This window comes from Apium graveolens, chromosome 11, assembly GCF_009905375.1.
Source record: "Apium graveolens cultivar Ventura chromosome 11, ASM990537v1, whole genome shotgun sequence".
Classification (NCBI taxonomy): domain Eukaryota; kingdom Viridiplantae; phylum Streptophyta; class Magnoliopsida; order Apiales; family Apiaceae; genus Apium; species Apium graveolens.
The window spans coordinates 8,261,534-8,279,607 of NC_133657.1; the positions used below are offsets into that span (position 1 = coordinate 8,261,534).

General features: G+C 36.4%; 1 protein-coding gene across 1 annotated transcript; it reads right to left on the reverse strand.

Moving 5' to 3' along the window:
- Positions 1–7,029: 7,029 nt before the first annotated feature.
- On the reverse strand, positions 7,030–11,949 carry LOC141697858 (protein argonaute 16-like). The gene is made up of 22 exons (XM_074502413.1): positions 11,800–11,949; positions 11,517–11,722; positions 11,234–11,425; positions 11,015–11,151; positions 10,800–10,897; positions 10,618–10,715; positions 10,350–10,524; positions 10,130–10,246; positions 9,901–10,008; positions 9,764–9,826; positions 9,553–9,666; positions 9,310–9,475; positions 9,112–9,227; positions 8,833–8,970; positions 8,607–8,740; positions 8,215–8,280; positions 8,077–8,140; positions 7,791–7,908; positions 7,626–7,699; positions 7,413–7,507; positions 7,296–7,327; positions 7,030–7,205 (listed from the first exon to the last, which is right to left on the reverse strand). Exons 1-22 carry the CDS (start codon positions 11,905–11,907, stop codon positions 7,030–7,032), a joined length of 2,595 nt encoding a protein of 864 aa, XP_074358514.1. The 5' UTR covers positions 11,908–11,949.
- Between the last annotated feature and the right edge of the window lie 6,125 nt (positions 11,950–18,074).

The window sequence follows — 18,074 nt, forward strand, 5'->3', positions numbered from 1 at the left end:
ACTCCCTTTATACTAGCTTATGGGACAGATTCCCTCCTTCCAATTGAAATGGGCCTAGAGTCTCATCGAACTAAAGTCTTTAGTATTGAAATCAACGAGGTTAGACTGCGATCCAATATAGATCTCCTAGAAGAAGAAAGGGAGGCGGACCACCAAAGAAATCTGAAATATCAACTACAGGCCACCCAATATTATGACTCAGGGGTGAAAAAGAGAAGTTTCTTCGTCGGTGACTTGGTACTAAGGGAACTAGCTACCTCTATGCTTACTAAGCAAGGAAAACTTCAGCCTAATTGGGAGGGCCCCTATTCGTTCTCTGAAATTGTCAGATCGGGAACGTACAAGCTAAAGACCATGGCGGGGGAACCCATAAAAAACACTTGGCATGCTTTTAGGCTCCGAAAGTTTTTCCATTAAGCTCGTCTGAAGCCTTGCTAGTTCATTTTAATCTATTTATTTATGTCATTTAATTCAGTACCGCAACTTGAATTCCCTAAATGCGAAGCATATATGACATTGTATGGACTCCTATTTCTCAATGAAAGCTACATGTTTCCAATTTCTATTTTTATTTAGCACTGAATGATAAATTTTTAGTTATATAAATTTTAAAGCTAGAATTACAGACCTTCGGATAGGGGCAATGAATTAGCCAACATATTAGTTATCCGAAGGCATGCATCTTTCTTTAAAAAATTTTACTAAGGCCCAATTTGAGGGCAAAGAAGTAAAAACTTCTTACAATTTCACTAAGGCCCAGAGTTGAGGCCGAAGCGGTAAACTTTTCAAAAATGTTACTAAGGCCAAAAAGGAGGCTGAAGAAGTAAACTGTTATAAAATTTTACTAAGGCCCAATTTGAGGTTGAAGAAGTAAAAACTTCTTAAAATTTCACCAAGGCCTAGAGTTGAGGCCGAACCAATAAACTTTTGCAAAGTTTACTAAGGCCCAAAAGGAGGCCGGAGAAGTAAACTGTTCAAAAAATTTACTAAGGACCAATTTGAGGTCGAAGAAGTAAAAAATTTTTTAATTTTTTTACTAATTCCCAAAAGGAGGCCGAAGAAGTAAAACTTTATTACAGAAAATAAAGAAAAGTTTAAAGAAGCTAAGGAAAACAAAGATGCACCAAATGTAAAATATTATACAGACCGCCCCAAGGCAAAAGGAATTCAACCCGAAGGCAAAAGTAATCTAGCCCGAAGGAAATAAGTTTAAAGATAACTTAAAGATTAAAAAAATTAGTCTTAAAGATATTCGCCCGGATCAGAGGAATGACCAAGTGCCTGTCACCGCCGGTTCTGTCAACAGGGTCTTCCATGCTGACATCCAGCAGAAGCTTATATTCCCAACCCCGGCTGAAAGCCCTAATGACGGACTCGTCGAAGCCCATCTGGAAACAACGCTCTTCTGTTCGCTCCAGCATCTTTTTCTCCTTTCGGAGCGCCTTCCTGGTAGCCTTCAGATGAGCATTTTGCTGCTTACGAATTTCTTTAGACCAACCACTTCCTCCTCCAGATTCTTTTTATCTTTGGCTAGGGCTGAAGCCTGACCCTTTAACACCTCCAAAGCTCTCTTCACACGCTCCAGCTCCTCGTCAGCCCGAGTCGCCCTAACCTCCTTCTGTGCCACCTCCCTCATCTTTTTCTGCGCATCCTGGACCTTGTCGGCCACAGCAGCCGCCCAAGGAATAGCCTGGAACAAAGCAACAAAAGGAATTAGGGTTGGAATAATATAAGGGAAGGAAAAAGCATGAAATAAAAAGACTAAGGCAAAAGGCATACCATGGAGAGGCGAGCCATGAGCTCGGTACAGACATTTGACATATCAACAGTGGCATAGACCGGATGATCTTTTGGAAGCATCAGTCCCCTACACAAGTCTGGACCGACCTCTCTTGCGGCGGCAGGAACCCTAGATACAATGAAGATAATACACCCCATTTCGGAGCATATGTCTCGATAACCTGGACACCAGGAGCCCGAAGCCTTTTACGGGGGTCGACATCAGATTCAGACATCTCCGGCCGATTCTCACCAGTTAACTCCAGAGAAGGAGTGAGAGAATGAGGAGGTGAAGGAACTGAAGCCCGGGTATCTGCATCCTCAGGATGAGAGGTGCCAACAGCCGCCCACTCTAAGGCAAGCTTCTCTTCAGCCTTCTTCTGTTTTCTCTCCAATAGTGCTTGTCGGGAAGACACTGCAAGAAATAAAACAAACAAAGGAAATGTTATGTGCTGAAGCAACATGATGCAACAAATTTATATAGATAAGTAGCAGAAAAAGAAAACTTGAAAAGCATATAAAGAAGGGAAAGGGTGTTACCACTACCCCATAGAGCGAATAGCCAGTCCCCATCCTGACTACTGGACAATGGCATCATGGGCATCTTCAGGGACACTAAAGACCCATAGATTACTGCCTCTTCGGGCTCGAGGGCCAGCATGACTAGTCGAGTCGATTCAACCTCGCGCCAAATCCCGAACTCCTCTAAGTAAAGGCTGGATATGTAGCAACAATGGGTGTGACTTTTCTTATTACAGGAATTGGTGAAGCACCAGCCCCATCGGCCAGCTCTAAAGCCGATGGTATAGAACCCCGAACTCTTTCTGTTCCTCCGAAAGTCATAATGGAACCAGAACAGTCGGGTCGAAGGCTTGATGTTGGCTGCTAAACAATGACACTTGAAGGTGTTGATATGGATGAATCCATTCAGATCCATCTGAGCAAAATTAATTTTTGTATGTCTGAACAAATATTTTAACAGCTTTAAAAGAGGGACACGGAAGTCGCATTTTAAAGCAACCTAGGAAATCCCGATGGCGCGACCTCTACATCGCGAATGGACGGGGGGAACTAAAAATCCGGTCTGAACTCTTCAGCCGATAGAGATGGTAACCCCCCTCGGAATTTGGTACTTGGCACAGAAGGTCTCTATATCTTTAGACTTCAGTTATGTGTGGTTGTTCGCAGCTGGGAAAGAAGCAATGTCACTGAAGTGGGTCGGGCCACTTGGTACCAAAGGCCCTCCAGCATGTAACCGATCCATAATCCTGCATTCGAAGATGAGAAAGGTTATCCGTGTACTCGGACCATATGATCGAAGATAAAGTAAAAATTTTAAGAAGGCGGCCGAGTAAAATAGGCCAGGATCAGTTCGGGGACTCGAGGGATCGGCCCCCAAAGTATGTTCCGAAGCTTAGGCATCCCGAAGGATGCCCAAGGCTCACAACACACCTGCATGCCATATTTAAATCCCGACAAGACCCCAAGTAAAAAAGAAAAAAAGAAGAAGCAGAGGGTGTGTCTAAAGGCCGAAGATTGTTCTAATGAAGGCCGAAGACTGTTCTAAGGCTTGAAGATGCCGAAGAATGTTCAAGCCCGGGGATAGTCTATTTTGCCTTCCCTAAAGCCCCCTGAACTAAAAAAAGAGGGAAAGAAAAAAGAGAATGAAAAGGAAACAGAAACATGTCAATTTCATACCTAGTATTATCCTAAACTACCTCAACACAGATACATGCAGAAAAAGATAGAGAAAAGGCATACAAAACTCGATATGCATCAAAAATTAAGAAACAAGAGCATTAAATTAACACTGATATGCTTACTTGTTTCCAAAAAGCGTGAAGCTGGGTACGGTGATTGTGGAAACTTTGAGATGGAATGACCCGTGATTGGAGTTTTTGCTCTAAGAATGTGAAGATTAGGGATAAATAAAGAGTGAAATGGAAGTAGAAGGGAGGTCTATATATATTGTCCCAAAAAAATATGTGAAATGTTGGATTTGAAACCAACGGTAGTGATTAGAGACATTTAGAATTCAACGGTAGGATGGCGGTTGTAATCTCGAGGCAGACAACTGTCATAATTAAGACAGTCCCGCCTTCCCAAGCGACTTTAATACCATCTGAAGATCTCTATGAATTCTGAAAGTTTGGTTCCATCTGCCATTTGTTCGACGGGGCTGAAGAAATGGACTTCAGCCAGGTATTCCTCAGGACGAAGCCCAGGGATATATTGGAGGCCTATCTCACTAGGCCCATCCTGTCCGTCTGGACTAAAGAGGACTTAAAATATCCATGGGCTGATGAGTGTCAAGACATGAAGCTAAAGGTGGATCATCCCAGTAAAAGCGACGACGTGGTCTTTTGAGCCACAACATCCACTCCCCCATTTTGGTGGAATTGACTGAAGATGGTGGAGGATGATCGTTAGCATGCATGTTATCAAAATAAGGAAAAACACACACAGAGATTACCTCACCATCTCGTATTCTGAATTATCCATACCAAAACCTGTTAACTTATTCTCACGCTGGAGGTGAATCGGGGGGGGATCATCCCTCGCATTCTTCTCTTTGCAGGCCGAAGTCAACCTACGGGGTGAAGACCGGGTCAGCAGAAATTAGGTTATAAAAACATTATGTATAAACAATCTACTATTACACGCACTCCAAAATACAGAGGTCAATCGAGAATTGATTGTAACATACACTAACAACAATCATCACTTGTGTTTCCCCTCCATTCACATTATACTACAGAAAAGATGGGTGTAAAAATAAACGCATGAATGATATTATGGATTACAATTATTTAATCTTCATATTTGGGATGAGTATAAAATCTTGAAAAGTTATTAATCGGATCATAATTTCTGAAAGATTATTTTCATCAAAACTCCGATTGTCAACCGCCAAACTATTAGTCTTTATAGCCACGAATCTGTGAAGAGACACGTGACAAAGGTAAGTGCCATGTGAAAAGAAATCATGAGCGAAGATACTGTGACGTTTATAGTTAATTTTTACATTTTTAATGTATCATTGCGTGATCAATTGCATTTACTTAAAGATAAGTCTCGTGCGAATAATAACACGGGCGAATGTTTAGTTTCCTAACTTTCACACACATTATTTTATGTATTATGCACTAAGTCAGGGATCTTCATGGAAACAGTCTCCCTATTTTCAAGGCATATTCAGTATATTTGGTTTGGTTTGATTTATCTAGGACGTAAAATCAAATATTTTGTTTAACCGCCCTTCAAACTACCTCCCTTTTCATTTTTCACTAATAAACTATATATGAATATTACTAAAGTCATTCATGTTGACTTGTAAAAAAAATCATTCATGTCGAATACAGGGGAAAATGGAAATAATATAATAATAATTGAGGAGGAACTATTTATCCTTAATAGCGAGGAAGCATTTAGAACTCTTAAAATAATTAAGAGTTAAGATTGTTGGAGACACATTTTATTTTTACATTTTCAAATTTAAATAGGGAGCCTATATAAGAATAAAGATGCAACATCATTTTTTTTGGTATCCCTATAATAATCATAGCAACCCTTAACACAATATTAAGTAAATCAAAAATCATAATACGGCAATTTTTCCATTTCAATAACTTTTTGTTCTAGTAGTTGAAATATTTCTCTGAAAATAACATTACCCTTATTTTAATATGGATGGAGTACGACTCTCTTCGATTGTACTAGGGTGGTCAACGGTATACATTTTTGTGGAGCTCTAGTGGTCAGTGTCGTTTCAAGATTATTTATATTCATTCATCAAATAAATACATAAATACATCAATATTGTCTTGTAGCACATGACATACCAAATTTCTCCCGGCATTCATAATGAAATTCCCCAATTTTAATAATGATAATAATATTTACAAAAACTTTACGAATTACATCAATAATAAAATATATTAAATTCCCATAAACTCACAACACTCAAAACAATAAATATCGAGGATTTGCAAAATAAAAAAGAAAATTAAGAAAAATCTTGAAAGTAATCGTGATCTTTCGATCGAGAGGCATTCTTGTAAGTCTGTTATAATCATTTCCAATCCATAAATGATTATCAAGTCATCGTCATCTTTGTTTTCAATTGAGAAACAATCATTGAATCGTCATCGTTGGTTTGGTCGTTGTATGATTGATCGTTTTATTATTTAACACTTACGTTTTTTTACAAATTTTCAGAAAATATCATTTAAGGGGGTTATTATTATCGAAAATAAAAAAAAATAAAATTTTCAAAATAAAAAATAAACTATACATAACTATTCAAAATTTTGAAAATAAAATAAACTATATATAACTATTATCAAAAATATAAAATTTTAGTAAATAAACTATATATAAATATTATTAAGTTTTTTTTAATAAAATGGTTAAAATGTTTATTTTTTATAGTTCAATATCGAAAATTCGAAATTGTTAATAAAAAATGTTCGAGGGTTAAGAGAAAAAAATATGTTGAATTTTAATGGTCAAAATGTAATTAAATATCGGTTTACCTTGGTTCACGTGGCTATTGCGTGAGCCCGTAGGGTTTACCTTGCGGACCCAAAGGGTAGCGGCTACGGGTTATTTACGATAAAAAAAATTAAACATTGTCAAATTACATTTTTATCCTGACCTATTTAACGATAACAGTGGAAACTAACGGAATGGGTGCAAAATGTAGCGTCCAAAAAGTCTGGGATGCAAAGTGCAATGGTTGAAATTATTGATATCAAAGTGACAATGGTCCAAACCAATGAGGTGCAGTGTGCAATTAACACTATAAAAAACAATCAAACTTCAAATTGCTAAATAGTTTCAAATTAAATTTCATAGCAAGATAGTAATCGATACACCCTGAAAACCAAAATCCATCTGAAGTAGATCAGTTTTGAAGCAAGAGAAAAGGGCAGCGTATAGTAGAATCGTATCAACTTGATAGATACGTTGTTCTACCCAAATAAGCATTGTGTGTTGGACATGTTTATATATCAGCAACACAGAGAGATTGGTATAGTTCTTTTTTCAAGTATCATCAATAATTCGTAGACAATTGTGTTCTTGAGAAGAATAAGCAAAACTCCGTTTGAAATTTTTAAATGATAATCACTAACGCGTTTAATGCTGATAAACTTTTATCTAGTAGGCGCATCAGCAGAAAAATATAGAGCATGCAATGTCCTTGTGCAATCTAATTACGCGAGGATAGGAGCACTCCCGGTAGGCGCATCAGCAGAAAAACATAGACCGTGCAATGTCCCTGTGCAATCTAGGTTGCGCGAGGATAGGATTACTCCCAGCTGAAGTATGGCTTCCGCGTCCAGAAGAAGTATCAGATAATTCGTCAAACTTCATCATCTTGCCCACCAGAGAAGCCGTAAGGTGTGCATAGTAAACAGGTGCAACTATAAACAGGTTTAAGGGTAATACAGGGTTAGTTGATTAAAATTACATACCAAAGCATACTCCACAAAAATAAGAGAGAAAAACAGTACCTATGGAGATTGCAGTAGTGCTCCTTTGATACCTAAAGGGAGCCAAAAAAAAACTTACGGACAATTAAATTAAAAATTATTATTAAAGAACAAAAAGTCTGGTTTCTAAAAACTTACACATATGACAGTGAATGGATGAGATTCTGCATATTGTCCGCTGAGAAACCGATTTCATCAACCAAAACATGATAGTGAGCAGGACGAGAGGTTCCCTGACAGCACATAATGTACGAAACAAAAATGAAAAACTAATTCATCTAGCGCATATCAAAGGATCAACAATTTTTTACGACCAAACATTAATGGGAAGGAAAGAAGGTGGCCACTTACAATCCTCCCTGCCTGAGAACACATGTAAAAGTCATAATTTACTGGGTGCATAATATTCGTGTCCACAACAGTACCTGCAAGCTCAGAAATGAAGAGAAAGGTAACAAGACATATTGGAACATGACTAATATAACACAATGAAGTTCAATGTTTATAGGAGCAGACCGGGAGGAACATTCTGATTCTGATAGGGGCCTACTTGAAATAACTTAGTGTGATGATTCTTTTGAGCAACAATCACTGTGAATTTGGGTATAGATCCCCCACTGCCATACTGAAAAGCCTGGAAATGCAATGAACTAATTTATCTCCACGAAAATATAAGGCGAACTCATGGATGGAAAAATTAATCAAGGTAGTTGATAATCTTTACATGGGTAAAAACACAAACATAAGAATATACTAATCATTAATCAAGTATCTTAGTAATAAGCAAAAAATAAGAGAGTACCTTTATTATTTGATCAAGCTCATAGTTCAAAACTTGGTTGAACTGGGATTCGCTAACCCCATCCCTAGGCAAGAGGACATGCATAAGCTTAACAAGATCAACATTATGTACATCAATTTGGCCGTTAATATGTGATACCTGAAGATGATGACCTGAGATGGCATGCGACCATCGGTACTCTTTCTGAATACATCAAGCAGTTCCCTAGAATACAAGAATACAGTCAATTATTGTTTTAAAAACATTTATCAAAAACTTATTTATACCCAATATCCCACTAACAGGAAATTCTAACATTTTTTTGGCCAAACGGCTGATGAACAGGCTGAACTGATATCTAGGTTTTAAGTTACAACCTGTAATAGATGATTGATCAGTATACTATTTAGGTTACTCAATCTCATTCTCTCTCTTAGCTAGGATAAACAAAGCTTACAGTTCTTTAAAGTGCGGAAACTTGCAAGTCACTAATCTTATCTCCGTTCCCAGTAAGAATTAAAATACATGACAAGTATGTACTTATATTATACCTTATTATGCCATCATCATCAATGCCATTTGGTGATGGTTTAAATAAACCCTCGATCATCTCAACTTTAGATGATTGTATTCTAACAGCTGCACTATACCTCGATATCAAAGGCCAGGTGTGCGATCCAACAACCTAATAGTACCAATTACAAGAAAATAATTAGAACCATATGCTTCATTTGAGTATAACGATAAACCAAAGAAATACAGGCGCCGGTAAAATACCGCTGTAATTGAGGGGACATCTGATTGGCCAGGAGAGCCATGAGAAACATCCATGCCCAAAATCATGGTTGGAGTGTCGTTTATCACGGGCATACAAGAATCAGCTTCAATTTCTAGCAAAGAATTAATACCCCCAAGCTAGAAAAGAATTGGGGGTAGGCGATAAAAACACGTAGGTGTGAATTTCATTCGGTTATGTATATTAATTTGAGTTATGATACGAGGTAACGATGACTTCTACTTGACATGACTACTTCCTGACATTGAAAACACAATTACCTTGGAATTTATTTTGAGAAGAACATTTGTGAGGTACTGGTCATTAAGTTTCATTGGTGGAGCCACACATTGTGTGACAATTCCTAGATTAACCAAACATCTCTTCTTCCACGGTCCTTGAAAACATAAAATTATGCTAAATTAGCTACCGACCAGAGTAATATTGGCCCGTGAAATGGAAGTTTGGCTAAAACATACCATAGATATCAGAATTCTTTCTCTGTGGTAGGATGCACAAGATTAACATGGGAGGTCCCCGGAGCTTTGCCTTGAGTTGTTTAATCATCTTTTCCACTCTTTCTGACGGGTTAGCTGTTCTATATCGGCGTTCTTCCTCAATAAATACAACTGGATCATAAATAGTCTGAAGACAAAATAGAATTTATTTGTCATCATTTATAACTAATAATCTATCGGATGGACAAAGCAAAATATACATACCATCCCCTTTGCCCTTCCACATTGTTTAAGTTTGGACGATAGATCATCCATATCACAACGAGCAGAGAAGTTCACTATTGCCCAATGATCTATTCTGATGGATTCGTAAAGTCTCTGCATGAGGGATAAAACAATTGAGGGTAGATTAGATTTGACAATAAGATAATCAGGATAAAATACAACCAAATATAAGTTTGGATACTCAACATACCTTTCTATTAAAATTCCATTTACCATTTTCGGGAATGCAAACTTCATTTTTACCAACCTTCAGCTGCAATTGCAATGAAAATGAAATGTTGAAGTACCATAAAACCGCTGAAAAAATTACAGGAGAAACAAAAATACCTTTGGTGCAGTAAGGACACGACCAACAAATTTGGTAAGTTGTTTCTCCATAGAGATGCCGCAAGCATATAAGAGAGGATCTTCATCATACCGATACTTTTTCATGGACTGACAATGGAAGTGCATTGATCAATAATAAAAATTATATTTTAAAAAAAAATGAACTAAAGAGCTACACTGAGAAATATTAACCAAAACTTGAAAATTTAAATATTTGGAGAAATTTTACATCAGTAAGAACTTCTTTCCTCTCTCGAGGTCCCTGCCTGGACTTTTCGACTAATGAGGCTCTTTGCACAGAAGATAGTGATTTTGTATATCGCTGAAGGGAGACCAGGCTACAGAACTAAAAATTACAACAGGCAAAAAATCAATCACTTCAAGTAAAAACAAAATTATAAGATAAAGAAACTAGAATATGCAAAAATATCCCAATCATGTTTATTCACCTCTAGTGGGAGATATATAGGCTTGCTGGGTTTACCAACATCAAGGCACGGAAAGTAAGCAGAAGTTCTAAGTTCCAAATTCAGATGTCTTCTAAAGTACTCATAAACTGTAATCTCCTTAGGTTTCACTTCACCACGGGTACCAACATCTCCAGGTTTTTCTTTCAATGTGAAACTTCAAACAGAAAGAAACAAAGTGAGAATCAATTCACAGGCCTCTTCATTTTGAACATTAGAAAATGATGAATTAAAAAATTAAACAACTTACTATAGCTCATTGCAAGGCTTCTCACTCAACCCTTTTATCTTAAATTCTCTATTGCTATATGTGGCCTTGACTCTCATGTTTCTCAGCATTTTATTGGCCTGTTGCATTTTTAAAACGGCAATTTAATAGACACAAAAAAAGAAGCACAATGCAGGTTTTTCAGGTGTTGTTTCATGAATTACCTTAAGCCAGTCTATTCTACAAGCATCATGTATACCCTGATTGGCTATCAGGAAATCAATTACAGGCCCAGGAGTAAGGATCATGGTCGTTGACACGTCTGAAGAAATGAATGAGTAAGTGGGCATCAAGTGATATAAGGGCATCAAGTGAAATAAGTGTGTTAGACATATAATCTTGAAAACAGGGTTAGGGAGAAAAAATATAGCATCCCTACCTAAGTTGAGTGACAATCCTCCCTGAGTAGGACGAAAACTAGAATGGAGACCACGACAAGCAGAAACCCCTCCTCCAACACTAGTAAGCATCCTAGAGTCATCATGGAAAAATGACTGCCTCACCAAAAGGCAATCCCTGCATATTCCACATTCATAACAGTAAGAAATGCATCATCTCAAAGTACAAGTTTCTTAATTGGTTCTGGTCGTCTGGATACCTTTTAGCTGCTTGTTGTCTCAAGACAATGTCAAGCACCCTCAGTGCATCTTGAACTTGTTCAGTGTCAGCTCCATCCAAAACAGAGTTCAAAGGTATCTTGGTCGCATAGTTGATCGCCACTATGTAAGATTTTGAGTAAAAAGATTGCCTAGACCTTTTACCAGGTTCACCAAACCTGGATGCGATTTCACTGATATGAAGATGAATTAAATTGCCATCTTGTTTAAATGTTTCATGACTATAATATAGTAATCAAGTAAAGAAATAAAGAGATAATAAACCGTTTGGCAAAGGATTCCTCAAGCACAATCGTGAACTCCTGCTTGTTCCGGGGTAAAGGCCCCACAGTAAACAAGGCTTTCTCTCCATCATATGCAAACTTCTTACCATCAAGTTGTGAGGAATACGTGTCGTACAACTTATCCATAATCTTTCTTCCAATCACCTTATTCTCAACAGGGGCCCTGTCTTCGTAACTGATTAAAACCTGTAGAAAATATACTAAATTAAATACTTAAAATTCATTTGTACATGTCTCAACCCTGAAATCCTGATGGAACTTACACTATACTGGTAAAAAATCTCATGTGGAGACTTGACAGAAACTTTAAAATGGTTGGATTCCAATTGTATGCGACTTCCACTCCTACCAAATCCTGGCCTAGTAATCATACCATGTTTCGTAGGATCAACTCGTTCAGGTTTCACTGCAGCTGGAATATCTGATGATCCACCTACATTCTGGATGCCTGTTTTCTCCATGATTTGCCTTGACAACCTTCAAATTTAGTAGTAGACATTTTATAAAAATTTAGAACCACAATTTAACAAGCATCACTTATTAGTTATTTTTAAACAAGGGTGAATACTAAAACTGTAGAACAAAATGTCACATCATTAATAATATCAATCATCCAAAGAAAATTTAATGCCATAAGGTTGATCGTGGAGATATAAATAAGAAATACGTGAAATAGTCGAGAATACAAATTTACGCTAAAAGTTGAAGTGAACAACTAAATTACAACAATATGTATTGTGAAACGGAGGGAGCATATATAAACAAGTCAGGATAAGCATCATTACTTAAAAATTTGTTTACTGCTAAAAATTGGTTTACCTTGAAATTAAATATAAAGTAGTATTAGCAGAACATCATAATTCGTAACAGAAAATTCGATGAATCATTCATCGATAACATTAATCGTCATCTTTTAATGTACCACCAGCCTTATTTATGTCCATGTTTAATCAAAATGAAACCAATCGGGAACAAATATATAAACAGAAATTAATTATTAACATATAGAGAAAACACATCAGTTAACGAGAAAACACATTATATACACAAGATATTAAAAGAAAAAATGAGAAAAATCAACGGAATAGATATTAACAAGATATTGACAACTAACAATTAGCATAACAAGAAATCAAGAATAAAATTATAGAGAAATGAAATCTTACAGACAATATCGAACGACCAAAGAAGAAGATGTGAAATGAGAGCTTACAAGCGGCGGGCGGGAGCGACTACGTTTCAAATATATATAAAGCATAAATGAAAAAGGCCTAGGTTAAATATGTTAACCGAATCGAAAGTTGGACCAAAAATTATGGACTGGGCTAAATATGTAATGAGCCCATAATAATATGTCAAATAGCCGCTTGATTTGAGTTGGGCGAGGGTCAAAATTTGTTAAATTTAGACCCCTGCAATTTATATGGGCTTGTAAAAAACTAAACCAAGAAACTTTAATATTAGATGGTTCAATTCTTTCGACGAAAATAAAGGGTAGGCATCGTCGATTTTTATGGGAGGTCGAATTATGTTCATTCATAACATCAGGGTAAAGTTAAAATACGTCATTCATTCGAATTATCACAAAATTTAGAGGTGTAGTTAACTTACGTAATCATTCCAACAAATAGTCTATTTTAAAAAAATGTTGAATATTAATCATTAATCTATTAGTTAAATACAAATTTTATAATTTTTTAGCAAAAGTAACTTCTTTTATTTATCATTTTTAAAATTGACATTCTTCATGTGTATATTATAGTATACGATAATTATGAATAAAAATCGAAATAAAATAGCATTTAATATTATTTAATATGCATAAAAACTGAAAGATATTTAGGAATTACGATGTACTAATTGAGTATTATTTATTTTAGTCATAACTGAAATGGCCAGTTTATCTAGGAAAACTTATTTTCTAGAAAAATATTTTTGGTGATGTTTACATACCATGAAAATTATTGATAAAGATGATCGCTATCTAATTCAAACTGTCATGACCCGGCCCATAAATATAATCAAATAGTTAGTTAGTTACAGAAGGCGGGAAAGGGAGCTAGTATATGAGAGGATGGGGGTTGTCATTTAGGGTATATTTTGGAACAATTCAGTTGTAAGTTTGTATTTCTTCCCATTCTGTTATCTTGTCAAACTAGTATTCAGTTCATTAAACCATTTCTTTTAGTACAATTCTTGACAATTTGTATCAGAGCTCTCGATATCTCGAAATCAATTCTGTTGCAATGGCGAATAATACTAGATCGAAGCATTCTGAAGATTTATGGAGAGAATTAGAGAATCGAATTCAAGAAGTAAGTAATTATTGTAATAAGAAGATTACAGAGAGTACTTCGATGATGGAAAATCGTTTAATCGATAAGATGGAGTAATTGATGTCGTTGGTGTCTGGGTGTGATGCAAAGATTGAAGCTTACAATGTTTTAATAGAGCACATAATCAAGACTAAGATTTCTGGGGTTCTCAAAAACTCTAATTGGGAGAAGACGGTAGGGAGAGATGGTGAAATATTGGTTGAGAAAACACCTGTGTTGCAAACTCCAGATTCTGGAAGATTCAAGATTGGGGTAGAAGAAAATGCTGGAAGTAGCAAAGATAGGGCTCCAAAGACTCTCTGGGTTCATCAACCGAGGTTAGAATTACCGTATTTTCTGGGAGATGATCCAAGATCTTGGATCTGGAAGTGCAATAAGTTTTTCTTGCTTCATCAGGTTAGTGATTCTTGTAAAGTTGAAATGATTGAACTGTATCTTGATGGTAAGGCAGACACATGGTATCAAAGTTTTAAGATGGTTAGTGGTAAGGTTTCTTGGGAATTCTTTTGTGAATCTTTAATGAAACGTTTCAATAAAAATGGGGGGTTAGATGTTTAGGAGGAATTGAACAAACTAGTTCAATCTCATACTGTGTTGGAATATGTAGAAAAGTTTGAAGAACTTAAGGCCTTTGTATTGTGCAAAAATGGCAAGTTGGGAGAAGATTACTTTGTCTCTAGTTTTATTTCAGGATTAAAAACAGAACTGAAACCGATGGTGAGGTTAATGAAACCTAAATCCTTGTTAGATGCTATTGAGATAGCTCAATTCCAGGAGCAAACTATTGAGGTTTTGTTTAAGAAACAAGAGATTAAGAAGACAGGTAGTATTAATTTTAGGAAATTTGGAAATGAAAAGAATAGTGATGGTAGTAATCATATGAAAGGTAAAAAGACATATGTTAGTGGTAATTTCAAGAAAATTTCTCTTGAAGAATTTCAATACAGAAAAAACAACCATTTATGCTATAAGTGTGGAGAGAAGTATGGGCAGGGGCACATTTGTAAGAATCAGCAATATACATTCATGTTGATTGATGATTCTAAAGAGAAAGAAATGAATAAATGGGTAGAAGAGTTAGAAGAGGAAGACACTATAGAGGGTACAATATCTGATGTGTCCCTCAGTGCTTTGTCTGACAATATGACGAGGAAGACCATCACATTGGATGGTACGTTAAAGGGTAAAAAACTGAGAATTCTGGTAGACACGGGCAGTTCTATCACTGTACTAGATAAAACGGTGGCTGAGGAATTGAGAATTGAAGGGAGGGTTAAAGAGAGAATTAGTTTGAAGTTGGCAGATGGTAGAACTATAACTAGTAATTTGGTGGCTTCTAGATTAACTTGAGGGGTACAGGATTATAAATTTTGTTGTGATATGAGAATAATGGCTATCGACGGCTGGGATATGATAGCCGGAGTAGATTGGATAGAACAGTATAGTCCAATTCTTTTTTATTTCAAGAAACTATATTTGAAATTAAATGTTGATAGTGCTTCTGGGGAACAGATGTTATTACAAGGAATTGTGAAGGATGGGGCATCAATTAGGTTGGTCAGAGGTAAAGAATTGAATAGTTTTAACCAGGGAAGTATTAAACAGAAGCTACAATGTGGAGGTGAGTTGTCTGCTAGCATGTTGGTTACTACTTCTGAAATCACAAAGACAAGGGAGACGGAGTTACAACTGGATAAAGACGAGCTACCTGGTAAGATTCTTGAGTTATTAGATCAATATGGAAAGGTATTTGAGATTCCTAAAATATTGCCTCCTATCAGAAATGTAGACCATGAAATTCCCTTAATAGAGGGTGCTAAACCTTTTAAGCTCAAACCTTATAGATATCCTCATTCTCAAAAGAATGAAATAGAGAATCGAGTTCAAGAAATGCTTACTTCTGGAATAATTAGGCCTAGCAACAACCCTTATGCTTCTCCGGTGATATTAGTTAAAAAGAAGGATAATACTTGGAGGTTTTGCGTGGATTATAGGCATCTAAATAATATCACAGTAAAGGATAGATTTCCTATCCCAAACATCGATGAGTTGTTGGATGAGTTGTTTGGCGCAAAAATATTTTCCAAGTTAGATTTACGAGTTGGTTATCATCAAATTATGGTTAAACCATAGGACACAACAAAGACTGCTTTTCAGACTCATCATGGATATTTCGAGTTTGTAGTTCTTCCTTTTGGTTTAACTAACGCACCTGCTACATTTCAATCTTTAATGAATCAGGTATTTAAACCATACCTAATGAAATTCGTTTTAGTCTTCTTTGATGATATTCTTGTGTATAGTCCTGATTTGAAGGCACATGAGCATCATCTGGAGTTAGTTTTATCCTTACTGCAAGATAATCAATTGTTTGCCAAGAGGTCCAAATACAGTTTTTCCAGCTCTTCTGTGGAGTATTTGGGCCATTTAATTTCTGAAAAAGGGGTCAGTATGGATCCTACTAAGGTGGACGGAGTACTTGCTTGGCCTACACCAAAGAATGTAAAGAAGTTGAGAGGATTTTTGGGGTTGTCGGGGTATTATAGGAGATTTATTAAGAATTATGGAATTATTTCCAGACCTCTAACCAATTTACTTAAGAAGGATAATTTTCTATGTGGGGAAGAAGCTGAGATATCTTTTAAACAATTTAAGCAAGCTTTGTGTTCAGCCCCAGTGTTAGCTATTCCGGATTTCTCTCAACCACTTGTGTTGGAAACCGATGCTTGTTTAAAAGGTATGGGAGCTGTACTAATGTAAAATTCTAGGCCATTTGCTTATTTGAGTATGTTATTTAATAATAAGAATATGGGGTTTTCTGTGTATGAGAAGGAACTATTAGCTCTGGTAGGCTGTAACCAAATGGAAGAATTATTTGGTTGGGAACCATTTCATTATTAAAATAGACCATCAATCTCTCAAGTATTGTTGGAACAACAGCTACACACTTCGTTACAGTACAAGTGGATGTCCAGGTTATTGGGTTTGGACTATGAAATTCATTATAAGAAAGGTTCTGAAAATATTGCTGCGGATGCATTGTCGAGGCGTATGGAGCAAAGTTCTAGTGGTAGTCAGGAACCTGTCAATGGGGTAATGGCTGACATATCAGTGATTCAGCTAGTATGGATTCAACAAGTTATAAAGAGCTATGAAGGAGATGTAGACTGTCAAGATATCATTAGCAAAGCTCTAATTGATTCTGCTGATACTGATGAGTTTTAGTTTGTTCAAGAATTGATTAAAAAAGGTGGGAAGGTGTATATAGGCAGTAATGGAAGGGTGAGGACTCAGATTATATCCACACTTCACTGCTCAGCTTTGGGGGGTCACTCTGGGCAAACTGCATGCTTGCAGAGAATTAAATTGGCATTTTATTGGCCACAAATGAAAATTGATGTTGTTAATTTTATTAGATAGTGTGAAGTATGTCAGAAGAATAAGAATGAACATGTACAATATCCAGGGTTATTACAGCCTTTGAATATTCCTTCGGAACCATGGAGGCACATTTCCATGGATTTTGTAGAGCAATTACCAGAATCTGAAGGCATGACTGTGGTATTGGTAGTAGTAGATTGATTATCTAAGTATGGTCATGTTATCGCTCTTAAATATCCTTTTAATGCTTCTGATATTGCTGACATATTCTTGGATAACATTTTTAAACTACATGGCTTGCCTTCATCAAATGTGAGTGACAAAGACAAAGTTTTTACAAGCATATTTTGGACGACTATTTTTGAGAAACTTGGAGTGGAATTGCATTTCAGTTCGGCTTACCATCCACAATCAGATTTCCAGACTGAAAGAATTAATCAATGTATGGAATCGTATTTGAGATGTTTCTCTAGTGAAAGACCACATAGCTGGAGGAAGTGGCTTTCTATGGAGGAATACTGGTATAACACTTCTTTTCATACCAGTTTAGGACTAACTCCATATGAAGCACTCTATGGTGTTAAACCTGTACCTTTGAATTTTGGTTCCCTTCATGATATGATCATTACAGCAGCTCAAGATATGATTCAGCAAAGAGTACAAGTATTACAAGCTTTAAAGGAAAATCCAGTTAAGGCTCAACAGAGAATAAAATATTTTGCTGATTTAAAAAGAACAGATCGCGTATTGAGTGAAGGAGATTGGGTGTATCTAAAGTTACAGCCATACAAATAACAGTCAGTGGCTATCAGGAGCTCTTT